Consider the following 25,539-nt stretch of genomic DNA (forward strand, 5'->3'; position numbering starts at 1 on the left):
TTTGTGGATCGACCACATTTCCTTTTTTATTTTTATTTTTTTAAAGGAGACTTTCCCTACCCATACCACTCCTATTGGGCTTGATATGGTCTATGACCTGCCACCTGAGTTGGCTAATGTTGTGCCCTTTATCAAGGAAGTGTCTGGAGAGGGGAGCCTCAAGATTCTTACATCTGATGTTAGAGCGATGTTGGCTCATTCTATCCCTCGGAAACGCCATTGATATACCCTGCCTTGACGATAATCCTCCTCCTGTATCGTAATATTAAATTAAAAGTTTGGTTTAACAGCAGCAAATGGTCTTTCAAAAATCTAGGATTACATAAGAAGGGTATGTTTTATCTGAATATGAATAACCATAGTATAAACACATTCATTAATTTAATAGAAAATGGGGTAACAAAACTGAAACGTGAATATAAAAATAAAGATCATACGAAAACATGGCAAAAGGGTGAAAAAGTAGTACTAACTAATTTCACTAATAATAAATTGAAGGAAAATCAGAATGTCATACTAAAGGGGGCTGACAAGGGAGGGGCTACTGTCTTGATAGACAAAACATACTACATAAAGGAAGCTATGTCATAGTTAGGGGATATGAACACTTATAAAAAGTTAACGAACAATCTTTTATACGATATACAAAAGGAAATTGCAGCAACATTAAAGAAAGCACTAGATAGTAGTGTAATAGATAAAAACTTGGCAGATTTCCTTTGTTTCCTCCCCACGCAACCCCATTTTCTACACTGTCACCAAGGTCCATAAGGACAACCAAAGGCCACCAGGGAGGCCTATAGTCTCTAGTGTGGACTCCATATACACCAACATTTCCAAATTTATTGATAAAATATTGCAACCAGAGGTGGTAAAAATGTCTATCTACCTTAAAGACACTAATCATTTTTTGGAGAAGGCAAAAGCACTGGAGTTTCCTAATGATACGTTTCTCTTGTTCACCATGGATGTGAGAAGTTTATATACTTCTGTAAAGCATGAAACTGGCATAGCCATTATATGGAAACATCTACTGGTGAACAAGAGATACTTGTATGAACAGGCAGATTTTGTTGAGGAACTATTGAAAATTATCCTATATTGGAATTATTTCCTCTTTCAGGATCAGTGGTTTGTTCAGACTCAGGGGACGGCAATGGGTTCTAATGTGGCCCTATCATATGTCAACCTCTTCATGAATGAGGTTGAGGAAAGCATCGTCTATGAGACTAGTCTATTTAAAGGGACACTGTACCTAAAATTTTCCTTTCATGATTCAGATTGAGAATGAAATTTTAAGCCACTTTCTAATTTACTCCTATTATCAAATTTTCTTCATTCTCTTGGTATCTTTATTTAAAATGCAAGTTTACATGCCGGCCCATTTTTGGTGAACAACCTGGGTTGTCCTTGCTGATTGGTGGATAAATTAATCCACTAATAAAAAAATGCTGTCCAGAGTACTGAACCCAAAAAAGCATAGATGCCTTCTTTTTCAAATAAAGATAGCAAGAGAACAAAGAAAATTTGATAATAGGAGTAAATTAGAAAGTTGCTTAAAATTGCATGCTCTTTCTGAATTACAAAACAAAATTTTTGGGTTCAGTGTCCCTTTAAGCAATATAGTGCAATATGGTGCCATATGGTGGCGGTACATAGACTATATGTTTGGCGTATGGTGGGGCAACATAGAATCACTACTTCAATTTGTAGGGGATCTTAATTCTAAGGTTAGAGACTTAGAGTATACTGTCAGTTACAGTGAAGAATCCGTACCATTTTTGGACACAAAGATTTATAAGTCAGCACACCATCTGGAATTCAATCTATATGTGAAAGATACTGACAAAAATAATTTACTTAAGTACAATAGCTTTCACCCAAGGCCACTAGTCAATTCATTACCCAAAAGTCAGCTTCTCAGGGTAAACAGAATTGTGAGTGACAAGGACAGACAGGAGATTAGGTTAAAAGAAATGGCTAAAAAAAAAAAAAAAAAATTTCACTGATAGGGGCTATCGCCCTAGGCTTATGGATATCACTATTGAGGCATTGCACAAAACCAGAGAAATAACTAACAAAAGCAAAAAAAAGAAAATGGAATGTTTTTTGTCAGCCAGCATAGTCCAGTGAGTGATAAAATTGCTAGACTTATCAGACAGAATTGGCATATTCTCAAGGAGTGTAACAAGGATGTAGTTTATTTTGAAGAACCCCCATTAATGGCCCACACAAGAGTGAAAACCCTAAGGCATCACCTCATAAAGACAGATAGATATAGGACCTGGGAAAGAGTTAAAGCAGACCACTTTGGGTAGCAACAGAACAGGAAATTTCCCATGTTTGAATTGCAATTCTGTAATAAGAGGTACTAATTTTCATCACCCACATAGTGGTAAAAAAATATACAACATAAATGGCTTCTTTACTTGTGAGACCATTTATGTGATCTATTTAATTAAAATGTCCTTGTTCCATGGTGTATATAGGGGAGACGACCCGTAAAGTGAGGGATAGAATGAGCCAACATCACTTTAACATCAGATGTAAGAATTTTGAGGCTCCCCTATCCAGACACTTCCTTGATAAAGGGCACAACATTAGCCAACTCAGGTGGCAGGTCATAGACCATATCAAGCCCAATAGGAGTGGTATGGGTAGGGAACGTCTCCATAAACAAAAGGAAATGTGGTGGATCCACAAATTAGAGACTTTGGCCCCTAGGGGCCTAAATAGAGATTATGATCTGTCTTGCTATTACTAAATCACTTATTCTCCTATATTGTTTTTGAATATCATGTTCTCTTATATAAATGTAACAGTTTACACTATAAAATTATCAGCATCTATATTCAGGTTTTAATATATATATATATATATATATATATATATATATCATAATTTATGTAAGAACTTACCTGATAAATTCATTTCTTTCATATTAGCAAGAGTCCATGAGCTAGTGACGTATGGGATATACATTCCTACCAGGAGGGGCAAAGTTTCCCAAACCTTAAAATGCCTATAAATACACCCCTCACCACACCCACAATTCAGTTTAACGAATAGCCAAGAAGTGGGGTGATAAGAAAAAAGTGCGAAAGCATATAAAATAAGGAATTGGAATAATTGTGCTTTATACAAAAAAATCAAAACCACCACAAAAAATGGACTCTTGCTAATATGAAAGAAATGAATTTATCAGGTAAGTTCTTACATAAATTATGTTTTCTTTCATGTAATTAGCAAGAGTCCATGAGCTAGTGACGTATGGGATAATGATTACCCAAGATGTGGATCTTTCCACGCAAGAGTCACTAGAGAGGGAGGGATAAAATAAAGACAGCCAATTCCTGCTGAAAATAATCCACACCCAGAATAAAATTTTAATGAAAAAACATAAGCAGAAGATTCAAACTGAAAACACTGCCTGAAGTACGTTTCTACCAAAAAATGCTTCAAAAGAAGGAAACACATCAAAATGGTAGAATTTAGTAAAATTATGCAAAGAGGACCAAGTTGCTGCTTTGCAAATCTGATCAACCGAAGCTTCATTCCTAAACGCCCAGGAAGTAGAAACTGACCTAGTAGAATGAGCTGTAATCCTTTGAGGCGGAGTGTTACCCGACTCAACATAGGCATGATGAAATAAAGATTTCAACCAAGATGCCAAAGAAATGGCAGAAGCTTTCTGGCCTTTTCTAGAACCGGAAAAGATGACAAATAGACTAGAAGTCTTTCGGAAAGACTTAGTAGCTTCAACATAATATTACAAAGCTCTAACAGCATCCAAAGAATGCAATGATTTCTCCTTAGAATTCATAGGATCAGGACATAATGAAGGAACCACAAATGTTGTTAGAATTCACAACCTTAGGTAAAAAATTCAAAAGAAGTTCGCAGCACCGCCTTATCCTGATGCAAAATCAGAAAAGGAGACTCACAAAAGAGTAGATAATTCAGAGACTCTTCTGGCAGAAGAGATGGCCAAAAGAAACAAAACTTTCCAAGAAAGTAATAACGACCAAAGAATGCATGGGTTCAAAAGGAGGAGCTTGAAGAGCCCCCAGAACCAAATTCAAACTCCAAGGAGGAGAAATTGACTTAAAGACAGGTTTTATACGAACCAAAGGTTGTACAAAACAATAAATATCAGGAAGATTAGCAAACCTTCTGTGAAAAAGAACAGAAAGAGCAGAGATTTGTCTTTCAAGGAACTTGCGGACAAACGTTTATCTAAACCATCCTGAAGAAACTGTAAAATTCTCGGTATTCAAAAAGAATGCCAAGAAAAAAAGATGAGAAAGACACTAAGAAATATAAGTCTTCCAGACTCTATAATATATCTCTCTAGATACAAATTTAAGAGCCTGTCACATAGTATCAATCACAGAGTCAGAGAAACCTCTTTGACCAAGAATCAAGCGTTCAAACTCCATACCTTAAAATTAAGGTTTTGAGACAGAAAGACTGGTCTTAACGGAAGAGTCCACAGCTGGCAAGAGGCCATCCGGACAAGATCCGCATACCAAGACCTGTGAGGCCATGCTGGAGCTACCAGCAGGACAAACGAGCATTCCTTTAGAATATTGGAGAATACCCTTGGAAGAAGAACTAGAGGCGGAAAGATATAGGCAGGATGACACTTGTAAAGAAGAAATAATGCATCCACTGCCTCCGCCCGAGGATCCCGGGATCCGGACAGATACCAGGGAAGTTTCTTGTTTAGATGAGAAGCCATCAGATCTATTTCTGGGAGTTCCCACATTTGAACAATCTGAGAAAATACCTCTGGGTGAAGAGACCATTCGCCCAGGTGCAACGTTTGGCGACTGAGATAATCCGCTTTCCAATTGTCCATACCTGGGATATGAACCGCAGAGATTAGACAGGAGCTGGATTCCGCCCAAACCAAAATTCGAGATACTTCTTTCATAACCAGAGGACTGTGAGTCCCTCCTTGATGATTGATGTATGCCACAGTTGTGACATTGTCTATCTGAAAACAAATGAACAACTCTCTCTTCAGAAGAGGCCAAGACTGAAAAGCTCTGAAAATTGCACGGAGTTCCAAAATATTGATCGGAAATCTCACCTCCTGAGATTCCCAAACCCCTTGTGCCGTCAGATACCCCCACACAGCTCCCCAACCTGTAAGACTTGCATCTGTTGAGATTATAGTCCAGGTCGGAAGAACAAGAAGCCCCCTGAACTAAACGATGGTGATCTGTCCACCATGTCAGAGAGTGTCGTATAATCGGTTTAAAGATATTAATTGAGATATCTTTGAGTAATCCCTGCACCATTGGTTCAGCATACAGAGCTGAAGAGGTTGCATGTGAAAACGAGCAAAGGAAATCGCATCTGATGCGGCAGTCCTAAGACCTAAAATTTCCATGCATAAGGCTACCAAAGGGAATGATTGTGACTGAAGGTTTTGACAAGCTGATATCAATGTTAAACTTCTCTTGTCTGACAAGGACAGAGTCATAGACACTGAATCTATCTAGAAACCTAAAAAGGTTACCCTTGTCTGAGGAATCAATGAACTGATTGGTAAATTGAACCTCCAACCATGAACTTGAAGAAACAACACAAGTCGATTCGTATGAGATTCTTCGAAAATGAGAAGACTGAGCAAATACCAAGATATCGTCCAAATAAGGAAATACCAAAACCCTGTTCTCTGATTACAGAAAGAAGGGCACCGAGAACCTTTGAAAAAAATTCTTGGAACTGAGGCTAGGCCAAACGGTAGAGCCAAAAAACTGGTAATGCTTGTCTAAAAAGAGAATCTCAGACACTAAAAGTGATCTGGATGAATCGGAATATGCAGATACACATCCTGTAAATCTATTGTAGACATATAATGCCCTTGCTAAACAAAAAGCAGGATAGTCCTACAGAAACCATCTTGAATGTTGGTATCCTTACATAACGATTCAATATTGATAGATCCGGAACTGGTCTGAAGGAATTGACCTTCTTTGGTACAATGAAGAGATAAAATAAAACCCTAGCCCCTGTTCCAGAACTGGAACTGGCATAATTACTCCAACCAACTCTAGATCTGAAACACATTTCAGAAATGCTGAGCCTTTGCTGTGTTAACTGGGACACGGGGAAAAAAAAAAAAAAATCTCTTAGCAGGAGGCCTTAACTTGAAGCCAATTCTGTACCTTCTGAAACAATGTTCTGAAACCAGAGATTGAGAACGAAATTGATCCAAATTTCTTTGAAGAAAACGTAATCTGCCCCATACCAGCTGAGCTGGAATAAGGGCCGCACCTTCATGGGTACTTAGGAGCTGGCTATAGATTTCTATAAGGCTTGGATATATTCCAAACTGGAAATAGTTTCCAAACTGATACCGCTCCTGAGGATGAAGGATCAGGCTTTTGTTCCTTGTTGTGAGGAAAGGAACGAAAAAGATTATTAGACCTAAATTTACCTTAGATTTTTTATCCTTTGGTAAAAAAGTTCCCTTCCTTCCAGAAACAATTGAGATAATAATTTAATAACCTGGAAAGAAAGGGAAAGCAAAGTTGACTTAGAAGACATATCAGCATTCCAAGTTTAATCCATAAAGCTTTTCTAGCTAAAATAGCTAGAGACATATACCTGACATCAACTCTAATGATATCAAAAGATGGTATCACCAATAAAATTATTAGTATGTTATAGAATAATAATAATGCTATAAAATTATGATCTGTTACTTGTTGCGCTAAAGCTTCTAACCAAAAAGTTGAAGCTGCAGCAACATTCGCTAAAAATATAGCAGGTCTAAGAAGATTACCTGAACATAAGTAAGCTTTTCTTAGAAAGGATTCAATTTTTCCTTAAATAAAGTACTATCTGCCGTAGGAACAGTAGTACATTTAGCAGGAGTAGAGACAGCACCATAACCTTAGGGATTTTGTCCCAAAAAAAAAACCTCTAATCTGTCAGATGGCACAGGATATAATTGCTTAAACGTTTAGAAGGAGTAAAAGAATTACCCAAATTATTCCATTCCCTGGAAATTACTTCAGAAATAGCATCAGGGAGATTAAACACTTCTGGAATAACTACAGGAGATTTAAAAACCTTATTTAAACATTTAGATTTAGTATCAAGAGGACCAGAATCCTCTATTTCTAATGCAATTAATACTTCTTTAAATAAAGAACGAATAAATTCCATCTTGAACAAATACAAAGATTTATCAGTATCAGAATGATGATGTTCATTTTAAAAATTCACCTGAAAAAAAGAGAAGTTTTAAAAGACTTTTATGTAAACTAGAAGGAGAAATAACAGACAATGCCTTCTTAATGGATTTAAAAAATAAAATCTCTTATGTTTATCAGGAACACTCTGAAAATTAGATGTTGACGGAACAGCAACAGGTAATGTAACAGTACTAAAGGAAATTTTATCTGCATTAATAAGTTTGTCATGACATGCAATACAAACAACAGCTGGAGAAACAGATACACTTAGCTTGGTAGCTCCAGCACTAGACAGCGATTTTCCTGTAGTATCTTCTGACTCAGATGCAACGTGAGACATCTTGCAATATGTAAGACAAAAAAAAAACAACATATAAAGCAAAATTGATCAAATTCCTTAAATGACAGTTTCAGGAATGGGAAAAAATATGCCAAAGAACAAGCTTCTAGCAACCAGAAGCAATGAAAAATGAGACTAAAATAATGTGGAAACAAAAGCGACGCCCATATTTTTTAGCGCCAAATCAGACGCCCACACTATTTGGCGCCTAAAATGCTTTTGGCGCCAAAAATGACGCCACATCCGGAACGCCGACATTTTTGGCGCAAAATAACGTCAAAAAATGACGCAACTTCCGGCGACACGTATGACGCCGGAAACGGAAAATAATTTTTGCGCCAAAAAAGTCAGCGCCAAGAATGACGCAATTAAATGAAGCATTTTCAGCCCCCGCGAGCCTAACAGCCCACAGGGAAAAAAGAGTCAAATTTTTGAAGGTAAGAAAAAAATGATTAAATCAAATGCATTATCCCAAATATGAAACTGACTGTCTGAAAAATAAGGAAAGTTGAACATTCTGAGTCAAGGCAAATAAATGTTTGAATACATATATTTAGAACTTTATAAACAAAGTGCCCAACCATAGCTTAGAGTGTCACAGAAAATAAAATTTACTTACCCCAGGACACTCATCTACATGTTTGTAGAAAGCCAAACCAGTACTGAAACGAGAATCAGTAGAGGTAATGGTATATAAGAGTATATCGTCGATCTGAAAAGGGAGGTAAGAGATGAATCTCTACGACCGATAACAGAGAACCTATGAAATAGACCCCGTAGAAGGAGATCACTGCATTCAAATAGGCAATACCCTCCTCACATCCCTCTGACATTCACTGCACGCTGAGAGGAAAACCGGGCTCCAACTTGCTGCGGAGCGCATATCAACGTAGAATCTAGCACAAACTTACTTCACCACCTCCATCGGAGGCAAAGTTTGTAAAACTGAATTGTGGGTGTGGTGAGGGGTGTATTTATAGGCATTTTAAGGTTTGGGAAACTTTGCCCCTCCTGGTAGGAATGTATATCCCATACGTCACTAGCTCATGGACTCTTGCTAATTACATGAAAGAAATTATATATATATATATATATATATATATATATATATATATATATATATATATATATATATATATATATATATATATTTTTTTTTTTTTATTTTTTTATTATTCTGTATAATACCAATAGGCTGTCAGTAGATGGAGCCAACGCTCCACTACAGGTGCATTGGCGCCAAAGGATATATAAAAGGTCTCTGTGTAATAATTAAAGTGTCATACATGAATAAGGGGCTGTGATCCCGAAACGTTGCTGTTTTGTATCAATAAATTGCTAAAAAGAAGTTTGAGTGTTGAGGACTTTTCCCCTATTTTATAGTGGGCGGTAGAGCTTCTAAATAGCTGGACCACCTACTTCGTCACAGAAAAGAACAAAAGTGTAAAAGGAGTTTTGTAATATTTAAAGAAATGAATGAGTGATGAATATGGTAAATACAAGTCTACTTAAAACATTGCTTCTAATGAAATCTGCATCTACAAGATCAATTTGCATCTAGCTTAAAACAAAGATATTATTTACAAAATTAAATTTGGCAACATTATGTTAAATTCACTTATTGTTGAATAATGCATTTTGCTTTCAAATATGAATCAAGATTTTACCTTGGCAGCTTCTCCATTCAGACTTCTCAGAAATAAACAACTGATTCTTTAGCAGAAAAGCCTATTGCAATAAAAAAAAATATATACACATATATATATATATGCTGGTCATACAAATGTGAATGCAATACATTTCATTCTCAGGCTGTATAAAACAAAAAGCGCATATGCAAATTGCATATTCCTTTAACATGTAAGCTTAGAGTTTTTGGGCATTTATTTTTTATGCTAATATCTATAGATATGATTATTAGAACACATTACTATTTATGGCTTTTGCACATTTGGATTGTTTTATCCATGGTACTGTAGCTAAAGGCAATAAGATTTGACTGTTGATTACATTTGCTTATATTATAAGTTATCTTTAGTGTAAGGATAGTATCTCCTGGCAGCAGGACAGATACAGGACCACTCATTTGAAAGATGAGACCCCTTTATTTGAAAGCAGCAATCCTCACCTTTGTCTATGTATTGTGTGTGGGGGGGGTGTGTGGGGTTTGTGGTGGGTGTGGTGTGTTTTGTGGTGTGTGCGTGTGTGTGTGGGGTGGGTGTGGTGTGGGGGGGGCACAGAAGATAGTACACCCCCCTAGTGTTGTACATGCCTATGGTTCTGTCATGGGATAGGTGTTGCTAGAGAGAAAGCCACCTGGGCATGTTTTCTATTTTGAAAGACAAGTCTCTTCTTCCTTCAAAAAAAGGTTTGCTTGCCCAGTTGTGGTTCTTATTTTTTGGTTCTAGGATCCCTCTTAACACCTGATACACTGAAAAATGCACCAAGCAGACAGATTACAATTTATACTTTAATCACCTGCTAACTAAAAGGGACATGACACCTATAATTTGGAATGGGTAATCCCACTTTCATGTGAGGGGCATTGTGGGTATATGTGTGTTGTATGCAGTCTTTAAAGGGATAGTCTAGTCAAAATTAAACTTTGATTCAGATAGAAAGTTGCTTAACCCCTTAAGGACAAGGCCATTTTTCAATTTCTTTGCCTTAAGGACCAGGGCTATTTTTACATTTCTGCTGTGTTTGTGTTTAGCTGTAATTTTCCTCTTACTCATTTACTGTACCCACACATATTATATACCGTTTTTTAAATGGACTTTCTAAAGATACCATTATTTTCATTATATCTTATAATTTACTATAAAAAAAATTTTTAAATATAAAACATGAGGAAAAAATGGGGAAAAAAAAAGAAATCACACACTTTTTCTAACTTTGACCCCCAAAATCTGTTGCACATCTATCTACAACCACCAAAAAACACCCATGCTAAATAGTTTCTAAATTTTGTCCTGAGTTTAGAAACACACAATGTTTACATGTTCTTTGCTTTTTTTGCAAGTTATAGGGCAATAAGTACAAGTAGCACTTTGCTATTTCCAAACCACTTTTTTTTAAAATTAGCGCTAGTTACATTGGGACACTGATATCTTTCAGGAATCTCTGAATATCCCTTGACATTGTGACGTCTTCTAAAAAATATATATACACAAAGTATTGATCTAGGCCCATTTTGGTATATTTCATGCCACCATTTCACCGCCAAATGAGATCAAATAAAAAGTTTTCACAAACTTTAGGTTTCTCACTGAAATTATTTGCAAACAACTTGTGCAATTATGGCACAAATGGTTGTAAATGCTTCTCTGGGATCCCCTTTGTTCAGAAATAGCAGACATATATGGCTTTGGCATTGATTTTTGGTAATTAGAAGGCCGCTAAATGCCACTGCGCACCACACGTGTATTATGCCCAGCAGTGAAGGGGTTAATTAGGGAGCATGTAGGGAGCTTCTAGGGTTAATTTTAGCTTTAGTGTAGTAGACAACCCAAAGTATTGATCTAGGCCCATTTTGGTATATTTCATGCCACCATTTCCCCGCAAAATGCGATAAAAAAAAACAAAAAAAAAAAACACACGTTTACTTTTTCACAAACTTTAGGTTTCTCACTGAAATTATTTACAAACAGCTTGTGCAATAATGGCACAAATGGTTGTAAATGCTTCTCTGGGATCCCCTTTGTTCAGAAATAGCAGATATATATGGCTTTGGTATTGCTTTTTGGCAATTAGAAGGCCGCTAAATACCGCTGCGCATCACACGTGTATTATGTCTATCAGTGAAGGGGTTAATTAGGTAGCTTGTAGGGAGCTTGCAGGGTTAATTTTAGCTTTAATGTATAGATCAGCCTCCCACCTGACACATCACACCCTCTGATCCCTCCCAAACAGCTCTCTTCCCTCCCCCACCCCACCCCACAATTGTCCCCGCCATCTTAAGTACTGGCAGAAAGTCTGCCAGTACTAAAATAGGTATTTTTTTTTAAAAACAAATGTAGCATATTTACATATGCTAATGTGTAGGATCCCCCCTTAGCCCCCACCAGCTCTCTAACCCTCCCCCTCTACCTTATTGGTAGCCATCTTGGGTACTGGCAGCTGTCTGCCAGTACCCAGTTTACTTAAAAAAAAAAAAAAATGCTTTTTTTTAAAAAAAATTAAAAAAAATTCTGTAGTGTAGCTACCCCCCAAAGACCAACCCCCCACCTCCTCCCAGATCCCTTAGATGTTTTTTTTAACTAAAAATTGACCCCACTCTATGCCACTTTTATTAAAAAAAAAAATCTGTAGTGTAGCCGTTTCCCACCCCGTGCACATGCCCGCCCCTCCATGCGCGCCCCCGGCTATCCCGCCCCCCTCAATGTGATAGGGCCCATTGATGGCCTCCCACCCGTTTCCCACGTCAGCTCCCACCAACCAACGATACCGGCCATCAATGTCCGGTGCAGAGAGGGCCAAAGAGTGTCTCTCTGCATTGGATGGCCAAGGGGTGTTATTGCAGGATGCCTCAATATCGAGGCATCACTGCAATAACTGGAAAGCGGCTGGAAGCGATCAGGATCGCTTCCAGTCGCTTTAAACCCATAATGTCGTACAGGGTACGTCGCTGGTCTTTAAAGTCCAGTTTGTGCAAGACGTACCCTGTACGACATGAGTCGTTAAGGGGTTAAAATTGCATGCTCTAAGTTACTCCTATTATACATTGTTCTTTGTTCTCATGGTATCTTTATTTGAAAAAAGTATGAACGCAAGCTCAGGAGCCGGCCTATTCTTGGTTCAGCACCTGGGTAGCGCTTGCCGATTGGTGTCTATATGTACCACCCAATCAGCAAGAGCTTCCCAGGGTGCTGAACTAAAAATGGGACAACTGCTAAGCTTACATTACAGCATTTTCAAAGAAAGATACCAAACGAAAAAAGAAAAATTGATAATAGGAGTATATTAGAAAGTTGCTTAAAATTGAATGCTCTGTCTGAATTATGAAAGTTTAAATTTTGACTGCACTATCCCTTTAAGGATAGGAGCTTATTTGAGCCACTAACCCCCATACAGTTAATACATTAGGTAGGTAGATCACTTCCATTTTTATGGCAATAACCTACTAATTACAGGAGTATTAGCCCCCCACATACAAAGTCCCATCTTAAAATAGGGCCTCATGTCCCTCTGATTTATGGGTAGGAGCTCTAAAAGTTCCCCCTCCCCTTGTTAACACCTTAAAGGGACAGTCAATCCAAAAATAGTTTTAAGTTATATCTATAAAGTTCCCATAGATCTTTTTTAAAAATGTAACCCAGTTTTTACATATATCCCGTTTTCAAGTTAAAGCACTTACTTTTGGTGCCGCTGCTGTTTTAAAAATGCCTGTCTGGCTCCACCCCTTTTTCATCATCAGTGACATCATGATCTTCTTGTGATCCCTGTAATTTTTCTATCTTCCTTGTAACCGGCTTTAGCGCATACGCACATTGTGTTTCTTGTGGTTGACATTTTTTATAGCTCTTGCTTTTTTTAAATCTCTTGCTTGGTGGTTAGTGTGTTGAATGCAGTCTGCTTTTGATATATGTGTCTCTTCCTGTAGAACATTTCCCCCTATTATATAATTCTGTTGCTACAGTGTTGAGTTTTGCCAGCCCTGTATATAGTGTTTATGGTGACAGTTTCTAATCATTTGTAATCTTCTTACTCTAAAGTAGGTCTAAATAATACAACAAAGGTTGTGTTTAACAAGATAGAAAGGAAGACTTGAACGTCATGCATGCTGAACACTTTTTTAAAATAGCTTTACGAAAATGGTATAAATAAATCTAGTTTTAAACTGCATCTGGGTGTGGTACATACAAGATATGTAGACTAAGATTAGGTGGTAGACTATTAACAGGTTAACTCACTTAAATTAATTGTAGTAGACAGCCAAACCTTTATTTAGGATGTGGTGAATACCATATTTGTAAAGATAAGGACTGGACGTAGGGTTGCCACCTCAGCCATGTTTTCCTGGACACTTATAAGTTACACATGCTGCAGGGTGTGCAGGGAGGAACATAAATAGTGCATATAAATAGTGTTGTCCAGAAACCCAATACATGTTCCTCTCTGCACACCCTGCAGCATGTGTAACTCATAAGTGTCCAGGAAAACATGGCCGAAATGGCAACCCTAACTAGAAGCTATGTATAATCAGCCTGGGTAAAATGTGTGTCTCGTACATAGGTCTGCAAGACGTTTTCTAGTAGCCAAGAATTATATATAATAATTTAGGAGAGACTGCCATCTGCTCCGGTAAGCACTTCCAGCTTTACCTGTTATTTTTTCAACCTTAATCTAAGTATTTCTTACCCACTTCTGACGCTACATGAGAGGATTCAGATGTACATACCAAAACTATATTTGGTATTCATTCTAACATATACAGTACTGCAACTTGTCAAGGATCACATTGTTCACCGATATCATAACCATAGGTGTCAGGGTAACATTTTGGAACTAGGTTTCTGGACTTAGTAGTGTTATGTTACCCGAGACTAATGGTTAGATTATTTGCTTACATGAAGGATACTGTGTGATAACAGAATATCTTGCATAGCACCCCTTTCTTTCCATGATCTCTCTCTATACTATAAGCTACACTTATCATTGAGTTACAAATCGGAATCCATGCTAATACTTATATATGAATTCTGCAGGTTCTGCAGCTTTGATTCCTCACAACGAGAGACTGGGTTTATTGATAAACATATCCATAACTGTAACACTTGGCATGCAAGAGCTAAACAAAAATGTCAACCACAAGGAACACAATTTGCGTATGCACTAAAGCCGGTTACAAGGAAGATAGAAAAATGACAGGGATCACAAGAAGATCATGATGTCACTGATGACTAAAAGGGGCGGAGCCAGACATTTTTAAATGGCAGCGGTGCCAAAAGTGCTTTAACTTGAAAATGGAATATATGTAAAATCTGGGCTACATTTGTAAAAAATGATCTATGGAAACTTTATAAATATAACTTAAAACTATTTTTGGGTTGACTGTCCCTTTAAAGTGAATGTCAACTTTCACGAATGAAAGCCCCGTTCTTTTAAAATACTTACCTTTTATTCCTAGCAAGCGTGGAACACCGGAGCAGTGATTCCTCCGACCCCAGGACTTCTCTTCTTACTTCAGAAATGACAAATCCGACTTCCTCCACTCACAGCGTGGCCTCAGGCAATGTTTGCTCTGGTGGGGAGCCGTTATTGGAGGAAGCCAGATTCATCATTTCTGACGTAAGAAGAGAGACAACCTTGATGTGGGGGAAAATCGCTGCTCTGGTGTTCCAAGCTTGCTAGGAAGAAAAGGTAAGTATCTTAAAAGAACGGCTTCAATGTAAACTTTAATGAATGAAAGTCCCCCTGTTTTTAACAGTATTTTTAAAAACAGGGCTTTCATTTGTGAAAGTTTATATTCACTTTAAGGACCAGGCATTTGACTAATACTTCTCCAAAAGACCAGAGCATTTTTAGCATTTTTGCCATCACTACATTTAAAGGGACACTGTACCCAAAAATTTTCTTTTGTAATTCATAAAGAGCATGCAATTTTAAGCAACTGTCTAATTTACTCCTTTCATCAATTTTTCTTTGTTCTCTTGCTATCATTATTTGAAAAAGAAGGCATCTAAGCTTTTTTTTGGTTTCAGTACTCTGGAGAGCACTTTTTTATTGGTGGATGAATTTATCCACCAATCAGCAAGGACAACCCAGGTTGTTCACAAAAATGGACCGGCATCTAAACTTACATTCTTGCATTTAAAATAAAGATACCAAGAGAATGAAGAAAATTTGATAATAGGAGTAAATTAGAAAGTTGCTTAAAATTTCATGCTCAATCTGAATCACGAAATAATTTTTTTGGGTACAGTGTCCCTTTAAAACAGAAAAAGCTTTTTTTTATATTTTTCTATCAAAACCATATACATACATATATATATATATATATATATATATATATATATATATATATATATATATATATATATATATATATATATATATATATATATATATATATATATATATATATATATATATATATATATATATATATATATATATATATATATACATACACACACACACACACATATATACACACACACATAAAATATTATTTTTTTTAATGCCACCAATTCACCGCCAAAGGCGATCAAATAAAAAAAAAAAAAATTGTTAACTTTTTCACAAACCTTTAGGTTTCTCACTGAAATTATTGACATAATGTTTGTGCAATCATGGCACAAATGGTTTTAAAAGCATCTCTGGGATCCCCTTTTCTCAAAATTGGCAAAGCCATATATGTCTGCTATTGCTTTTTGGTAATTAGGAAGCCACTAATTGCAGCTGAGCACCACACTTATTATTCCCAGCAGTGAGTGGTTAATTTGGTAGCTTGTAAGGTTAATTGCATCTTTAGTGTAGAGATTAGCCCCCATCCCCTGATCCCTCTCAAACAGCTATATATATATATATATATATATATATATATATATATATATATATATATATATATATATATATATATATATTTTTTTTTTTATTTATTTATTAAGTGTGGGATTACCCCCTTACCTTTCCACATTTTTTATTTTAATTTAATAATTATCGTTGGTGGTGTGGGAGGGTTAGGAGGGAGGCAGGCTGCCAACCTGCCTCCCTCCTAACCCTCCCACACCACCAACGACAAGCACCACTGCTGCCGTTGCAAGGGTATTTCTGCACTGCCCCACTCGTGGGGCATGCAGAAATAGCGCAATCTCACTACTTTTAGCGAGATCGCGGCAGTGAGAGGCCCAGGACAGCAGCGTAAGGGCTTAACGACTAGCTCCGTACAGGGTACGGCGCTGATCGCTAAAGGGTTAACGTTACAGTAAAGATAAAATTACACTTTCAGGAATAAAATAGACAATGCAATTTTAAACAACTTTCCAGTTTATTTCTATTATAAATTTACTTTGTTCATGTCACGTGGTATTCATTGTTGAAGACTAAATCTAGGTAGGCTGATAGGAGATTAGGAGCGAGCACGTGTCTTTAGCATTCTATGCCAGCAGTATTTGCAATTATATATAACATTACTATATTCATTGTTATAAACACTGCTTCCAGATGGCTAAAGACATGTGCACGCTCCTGAGTTTACCTAGGATTACTCTTTAACAAAAGACACTAAAAGAACTAAGCAAAATAGAAAATACATGTAAATTGGAAAGTTGTTTAAAACTGTCCAATCCATTTAAGTTTAAATTTTTTCTTTACTCTCTCTTTAAACACTGCACGGGTAAGTATTTGGGGCAGATAATAAACTGAAAACTAAAAGGGTGCCCTTCGCCTCCTCATTTAAAAGAGGGAAACTTCCTCTTTCACATAAAACTCATACTGCTCTAAAACAGACAGGGACATGGAGGCTCTAAAATAGACCCATTTAAAATAGGCTGTGCTAAACCCCACCCAGACTGTGGGCTGCTAAGTCCGCCCCTGATGCATCCCCTTCTTGCTGGCACCCAGGATGGACTGCTCCCACTTTACCAGACACCCTCTGTGATATCACCAGGACCGTCTTTAACACAGGGCAAAAGGGGCAGCTGCCCTGGGCCCAGTCTCTGTTGAGGGGCCCAAGAGTCCTAAAAAAAAAAAAAAAAAAAAAAAAAAAAAAAATTTTTTTTTTTTTTTTTTTTTTATGGTTCATACCAGACTGCTGATGTGACATGGGGAACACACACATTCAGTCCTAATACTGTCACAGTCAAAAATACTCTGCTTATATTTTTTTTAAAAACTGTGCCAGACCGTGCCAGTGTCATGTGACATGCCAAGCTAGTGCCATGTGCTGTTTTAGATGTGCACTGTGCAGCACTGAATGCAAAGCCCTAACTCGGCATCCAGCCATTTCCCACTGCATCATAAAAGATCCTACTGGGGTTACCACTGTTACCAGGTAACTGCTCTGGTGGTGGGGATTGTTTCTGGGTAGGGCTGACTGTAGGCGCATGCAGCAGAAAGCTGGAGCGGCAGGCACATGAGGATTTGAGCATCTGTGCAGCTGCATACACTGCTCTCTTCAGTCTTGAGGCTGTGTGACTCATCTCACTCTGTATCCATGCAGCCTTGGACAGACAGCATCCAGTCTACTGGTTCCCTTAGCCCTGCTCTTTCTGCTGTGGCCCTAAGATCAACTAACTGAAGTTTGTTAGGGGAATAGTGCTTTGTAGAAAGGTGTCAGTGGGAAGAATAAGTGAGTGCACACACGCCCCTCCCCATGCAGCATTGTCTAGTTCAGGGTGAGAGGGAACTTGTTCCTAGCAAAGAAGCGACATGTGCTGGTGTGGCTGATGTATAGCGTCATGCTGATACCTCACACATTAATGTAAGGTTTATTTTTATTGTTTTTATTTTCTCTCTGTCTCAGATTTTACAGCTTCCCATAGTAGTTCTGCTGTTCCAGTCAGTAAACTTATATTTGTCTGCACCTCCATGCTTCCTCCTTTACCTTGCTTTGCTCCTGTTGGCTGCCCTAAATCTCTTTAACCAGCTAACCTCACACCAGAATCACATTCAAAAGAATATTAAATGAATCCACAGTGGAGGAATTTATATATTTATTTACTTATTAGTACTGCTTAGGTCCAGTTTCACATACTGCAATTTTTTTTAAATTTTTTTTTTTAAATAATTAGCCCAGCAGTGGATGATCCACCGCTGAGCTAATAATAAAAAAAAATTGATTTAGTTGTTTTTTAGGATGTTGGGGTGGAGAGCGAAATTGCATGGGGTGGGGGGGGGGGGGGGCAAGAAAATTTTTGTCCAATCAATATTAAAGACGGCCCTGGATATCACCAGGTGTTCCAGTAAGAGCTGGTGAGGGGGAAGAAGACTGCAGTCTCCTTCCTCTGCTACAGTGAAGGACCTCCTGGAGTGTGGGTGCAACACTTTGTAAACCTCAGCAGAAAGCCTAGAGTACAGATTGCAATGACTCGTCTCCCTCCAGGTCCTGGATTTGATGGAAACCCCCTAGGAGGGATACAAGTCGTTGCCATCTGCATTCTGGGCTTTCCAGGAGTTAAAAGATCAATACCAAAGCATGTTACAAATTTTACTCTAAAATCTTAAAGTTGGATATTTATAGTATGACCAATCTATTCACTAAATATTGGTTAAAAAACTCTATTAACGAAATATAAAATATATATACCTGCACTGGTGCTATTACAGCACAAGGTCCACCTTCAAACTGTCCCAAAGCTGTTGGTTCGGATTCACTGAAGACCAATCCTAATAGTGTAAAACATGTTTTGGCAAAATTTACTAAAGTACAAATAAAAAAAAAAGCTCAATAAGAAATGTTTTTAGTTTTTCTAATTCATACTTTTGCACAACACAGTTATTTAGCATATTTTGTCTAAAGCTTTGTTGATGTTGACAAAATTTAAGATTTTGAGATTACATTCCAACCAACTAGTTACCAACTCATTAAAAGGGACATTATTAACATATTTGTATTTATGCTCATTACCCTTTGCAAAAGACCTGCATATAAAAACGTTAAAAGTATTTATTTTGTAAGCATATATATTTCACCAATTGTATAAAATGTGACCAATATCTTTTTTTCCCTGTTATGTAGAATTTTTTTTTTTTTTTTTTAAACTTTAATAGATGTTGCTTTTTACCCTCGCTGCATCAACAATTTTTTATTTTTTTTGTTTTTTTTGTTTTATAGGGTCAGGGTTCGATTACAACCTCTTGGCTAAAGTGAAGAAACCCCCCCAAAAAACACAACTTTTGATGAAAGTACATTGCAAAGCTGTTTTCACACAAACATTTTATGGGTAATTTAACTTTTTATTTTAAAAGGGACATTGTATATTTTTTTTCCACTTTAATGTGTTCCGAGTAATTTGTTTTATACACCAAAGCATATCACATTTTGCCAATTTATCTTTATTTTGTCATTTAAAATATTTGTTTCGCCTGTTAAAATCCACCAACTACATTAAAAATATGAATACTTTAGTATCCTCTATAGAAAGGCTATGCAAATGAGAATTACCCATAAAGGGGTGGAATAAATTGATAACATTTTCCTTTTCAATTGCTCTAAGTACTGACTTTTTTTGTACAGACAGAGAGTTAAAGGGCCACTCAATGCAGTAGAATTACATAAATAAAAAGTACATAATAAAAGGACTATGCAATATCACTTTCTCTGAATTTCAAATAAGCAGTAGATATTTTTCCTGATAAATTATTTTTTTCTCCCATTTTTTCAGCCTCCTGTATCATGTGATAAACAGCCAATCACAGGATAGTATACGTATACCCTGTGAGCTTGTGCACATGCTCAGTAGGGTCTTGTTCCCCAGTGTGTATATGAAAAGAATGTGCAAAAATGAATAGAAGTAAACTGGAAAGTGTCTTAAAACTGTATGCTCTGTCTGAATCATAAAAGTTTATTTTGACTTGAGCGTCCCTTTAAGATAAGGTGCCCAAAGAGATAGATGAGATTTGGAGGTCTGCTATTTCTGCAGGTTAAACACGTATTGGCATGTTCTTGAGAACATTAAATTGAAGCTTCAATCAGCAAAAACAGATAACAAATAAACCTAGAGTAATATCCCATACATTTTATGCTCTGCAGCTACTTAGCAAGTCATTGGGAACACGTTAATGGGAAAGTAATAATATAGTACAATGTCCATGTAACCTCTTTTAAAAAGGAGCACTGAGATGGTCAATTGACTATTGTCAAGATTCAGTGCAAGATCATTTTTTTTTACATAAATTCACTGTTAAAGTGATAACTTCCCACTAAACTGAATTTACCCCAACTACTAGCAGATCCAGGCATTTGAGACTATTCTGTTACACAGATAACACAAGGAACATCCAATGCGTTTATCAAGCAGATGTCACAAATATGCAGTTTCAAATCCAGTTAGGACCTGTTCCATGGGATTCACAATGCCTTGGCATGCTCACTGTGGTGGAAACAGGGAAGAGATAACTGGCCTTTAAATAAAAAAAAACACCACAGCCTTGGTAAGAAGAAGAAATTATGTTTCGTACAAGTACTTCTAGGTGTAAGGATGAGGAAGAACAAGAAATACTTGGTACAAAAATATGATTGTATTGCAACATAAATAACATGCAATGCACAGAATACAAAACTGTTATGAGTAAAAAGTAAGTGAAATATACAAGACATTTTTAAAGGGATACTAAACCTAAAATTTGTCTCTCATGATAGAGCATGCAATTTTAAGCAACTTTCTAATTGTCTCCTATTATCATTTTATCTTCGTTCTCTTGCTATCTTTATTTGAAAAAGCAGGAATCTATGCTAAGGAGCCGGCCCATTTTTGGTTCAGCACCCTGGATAGCACTTGACGATTGGTGGGTACATTTAGCCACCAATCAGCAAGCGCAACCCAAGTGTTAAAGCAAAAATGGGCCGGCTCCTTAGCTTAGATCCCTGCTAAGCAGGGATCTAAGCTAAGGATAGCAAGAGAACAAAGAAAATTGATAATAGGAGTAAATTAGAAAATTGCATGCTCTAACTGAATCATGAAAGACAAAATTTGGGTTTAGTATCCCTTTAAATGCATTTAAGAAAAAGTTCATTTTCATTTAAATTGAAACAAAGTTCCACTTCTATAATTCAATCAGTATAAAACATAAATAGCATATGTCTTTTACAGCAAATATTTAAGGAATTAGAAAGATTACACTTTTTTTTTTTTACATACCTTGTGTCCATCGGCTGAAGATGGTATCAACCAGTCCTTTGCAGTTTTTCTTACCCCACACCAAATCAACCAGCTCTTTATTAGTTTCTGACATAATCAGCCCTTGAATTTTCCTTTTAGGGAGTAAAGATACCTCAGAAGCCTCTCTTCCTTCAACATGAAGGACTGAAATATCAGAGCTGAAAGCAAGGAAGGTCTGTGCCCACTCTTCAGATTGGAACAAACGGGAAAGAGCAGGTCGTTTAGGAAATATCAAAGCAGCTCTGTCAAAAATAAAAACCACAATTTATTATACGACTGCAATATTCAGAAAAATTAATATATTATATAATAGAATGAATTACCATTTATTATATTTTGATTGCCGGTGTAGTATATTTTATAAATATTTATTTTCTATGACCTAACTAGGTGAGGCATAGGGTTAAACGGATAGGAAATTAAACTTACATGATTCACATAGAGCATGTCATTTTAAGACACTTTTAAAATCAATTCTATTTTTAAATGTGCTTTGTTATCTTAGTATCCCTTGTTGAAAAAGAATATGCACATATCCTAGACTTGTGGGAGCTAGGCGGTGATTGGGGCCTGCACACATTTGTCTCTTGTGAATGGCTAACTAGATGTGTTCAGCTAACTGCCAATGTTGCTTCAGCAACGGATAACAGTAGAATTAAGCAAATTTGATAAAATAAGTAAGTTAATTAAAATTGTATGTTCTTTCCAAATCACAAAACAAAAAATGTGGGGTTTCTTGTACCATTAAGGTACCTCTTATGAATCCAAGCAACATACACTTGATCACATATTGCCCAATATTAGACAAATAGGGTAAGAATCTCAAAAGAATGTAGATAGCAGTGTGATGGCCACATGACAACTTCAATACAGATTAAAATAAATACAGGTGGCCCTCCGTTTACAACGGTTCAATTTACACGGTTTCAGAATAACAACCTTTTTTTCCAGTCGTGACTGCTATTGAAAAGCATTGAGAAGCAGGGCATTGATTAAAATAGCCAGTAGGTGGAGCTGTCCGCTTGTGTTGCAGCAAAGCCAAGCCAGCTGAAATGAATCAGTTTAACCAGACCTGAGCTATCAAGCAGATTTCAAAGGAACAAGATCTTCCTGTCTATAAATCAGTCCAGATTGGAATGCATAGAAAGAACTGTTTGCAGAAAAATGCAAGTGAAGTCTGTGTTGTGTGATTATTTTATTAGGTTTATAATGCCGTTTAGCATTTTAAGTCTTCATTTCAAAGCTTTAAAAATAATGTATTAGGTGTTACTTATGACAATTTTTAGAGGGGCCTGGAACCTAACTCCCTCACTTCCCATTGGCTTACATTATAAAATGGGTTTCAATTTACAACCATTCCTTCTGGAACCTAACCCTGGAGTAAAACTGAGGGTTACCTGTACAAAGATGGGAACAACATGAGCAGTTGCAAGAGAAGATGTGGTTTAATAAAACTGCTAAATGAATGCTTCATCTATACTTAGTAAACAAAGATTGTAAGTTGTGACATAAAGGATGCATTGGTGTGTGTGCTTCTGATATTTACATCGAAGACATAGAAAGGTCAAACCTGGAACGTGCATAGGTGCATTTTAATTTAAACACAAGCATTTATGCAATATACTTTCTTTAGCAATAATGCTTCTAGTAAACGTAATAATTGTTTTTAAGTAGCATATTCACATAGAATGCAAGTGCCGCATGAACCTTCTCAAAGAGTTATCAGTAGCTTGTTTGACACAAATTAAAGTAATGGTAAACTTGACATGTTTTAAAATTAGGTCTTGAATCTAAGCAATATTTTAGAGGGGTATTAACCCTTTTGATCACATCTAATGAAAATGATCCATAACTTACTTTTTAATAGCCGTGCCATTCAAATACGCTAGTCAGGCTGCCAACTTTAAACCTATTTTTTTTTTTTTTGTGAGCAAAAAGTTTGAACTGTTCTCCAATCAGTGTTCTAGCTGTATGGCATTCACATTTTTTTTTTTTTTTTTTGTAGCTAGCACGCCGATTGGAGATTAAAAAGTTAGTTACAGCACATCTTTATTAAAAATGATCAATTAAAGTCCCTCTAAAATATAGCTCCGATTCCAGACATGATTTTAAAACATGTAAAGTTTACCATCACTTTACTGAGCAGTCATGGTGTTTGAATTCTGACGCACACATAATCACATGTAGCATATGTGCTTATGTAGTTGAAACAATAACTTTTACTAAACGTATATTGCAAAAATGTTTCTATTAAGAATTGAAATCACCCATGCACATTTCAATGTTGACTTTCTATACCTTTAAATCTCTTCCATTCTATTTTTTCCCCAACAGTTCATGTGTCAGAATCATAAAAAAGCAGCAATGGCAAACTTATGGCACACATACCACAACTGGTACACAGAGGCCAGTCAGTTGCCATGCGAGCCATAACGCTGCAAACATCCTTCACTGTTTAAGAAACTTGAATGGTCTGTAGAGCGCAGCGCACAAATTATGTAGGAGGAGCATCACAGTAGTAACTCAGCTTGCCAAACCTCACCAGGAAGTGTGCGCAAATGGGGATAGCACTAGTGGAGGTAAATAGCAAGACAGCAGAGGAAGTAAGATTCTGGGCAGGGGCAGAACGAACAGGTAATTCAGCCCTTGGGAGGAGGCTGGTGCTTCATTTGAAATAAATTGGTTTGTATAGTTGCTTGTTTGCTAGTGTGTATCGATGCTGAAATAATTGTAAGTAGTTCTCTTGGCTTGCGGATGTAGCCCCACTGCACCGTAAAGCAATGTTCCAGCTTGTAGGCCCCGGGCAGGTGATTTGAGCTGCGCCGGCAGTCTTATTTAGGACTGTTTTTGATTGTGGTATGTGATGTGCCTTGTGGTGTTGACCATTTGACATACATATCCAGCCTTATTTGCAACTCTAGTATGGGAACACAATGTACATTTCTGAGGGTCGGCTTGTATTGTACTACTATATGTTTTTCTTGTACATGTGTTGGTGTGGCTATCGCTGCTCTATCTTTTAAAAAAAATAAAATAAACGTCAGTCATTATCTCAAACTGTTTAATTACTTTTCTCTCGCCAGCTGCCAGTGGCTGCTCATTACACAAAGTTCTCAGAGTTCATCTTTAAAGATAACATGAGGGTGTATTTAGGATTAAAATTATTTTGTCATGCTTAAGTGTTTGCACATGAGCAACAGATTGTTTGGCAGCTAAGAAGATAAAGGTTATTAAAATGCAGAAATCACACAAAAAGTATTGGTGCCCCTGTCAAACTACCCTTGCAACATCTCTTTCTCAACTGTTTGTATCATTGAAACCTATTTTATTGTATTTTTATTTTAAGACAAAAGCAGTTAATTAGCCCAGTCAGTTGGATAAAATGTTTATCTAATAAAAAAAAAAAAAACCCTCAGTTTTCAGGTTTAAAGGGACAGTCTAGTCCAAAAAAAAAAAACTTTCATTCTTCAGATAGAGAATGCAATTTTAAACAATTTTCCAATTTACTTCTTTCACCAATTTTGCTTTGTTCTCTTGGTATTCTTAGTTGAAAGCTAAATCTAGGAGGTTCATATGCTAATTTCTAAGCCCTTGACGGCCGCCTCTTAGCTCAGGGCATTTTTACAGTTTTTGACCACTAGAAGGTGTTAGTTCATGTGTTTCATATAGATAACACTGTGCTCATGCACGTGGAGTTACCTAGGAGCCCGCACTGATTGGCTAAAATGCAAGTCTGTCAAAAGAACTAAAATAATGGGCAGTTTGCAGAGGTTTAGATACAAGGTAATCACAGAGGTAAAACATATATTATTATAAAATGTGTTGGTTATGCAAAACTAGGGAATGGGTAATAAAGGGATTATCTATCTTTTAAAACAAATATTCTGGTGTAGACTGTCCCTTTAATTGCAGTGTTGGCAATAAGTTGCTTTCGTGTTGCAGTTTGGCTACTCTGACTCAAAAAGGTTTGCCATCACTGATAAATTGTAAGCATCTGTGCTTGAAATGGATTAACGCTGTACAGAAGATGATACAACTATTGTAACACTCTGCTTCCTGTACAGTAACATAAATGTCTCTATAACTGTTATGATGCTTGTAACCTCAGAGGTGGGGGAAAAAATGGCACCTCTGTAAGTAATTCTGATACTATATGTAT

The 25,539-nt window shown here is 36.9% G+C and overlaps 1 protein-coding gene across 2 annotated transcripts in view; it reads right to left on the minus strand.

The window, feature by feature from the left end:
* MINDY3 (MINDY lysine 48 deubiquitinase 3) overlaps nucleotides 1–25,539 on the minus strand; it is a 325,101-nt gene that overhangs the window by 298,849 nt on the left and 713 nt on the right. For both annotated transcript variants that reach the window (XM_053714015.1, XM_053714014.1), the window contains exons 2-4: nucleotides 21,360–21,622; nucleotides 18,806–18,885; nucleotides 9,222–9,282 (exon numbers count right to left, since the gene is read on the minus strand). In XM_053714015.1, coding sequence (XP_053569990.1) covers nucleotides 9,222–9,282; nucleotides 18,806–18,885; nucleotides 21,360–21,453 — 235 coding nt within the window. In that variant the 5' untranslated portion in view covers nucleotides 21,454–21,622. The remainder of the gene's footprint in view (nucleotides 1–9,221; nucleotides 9,283–18,805; nucleotides 18,886–21,359; nucleotides 21,623–25,539) is intronic.

Source organism: Bombina bombina, chromosome 5 (assembly GCF_027579735.1).
Source record: "Bombina bombina isolate aBomBom1 chromosome 5, aBomBom1.pri, whole genome shotgun sequence".
Lineage (NCBI taxonomy): Eukaryota > Metazoa > Chordata > Amphibia > Anura > Bombinatoridae > Bombina > Bombina bombina.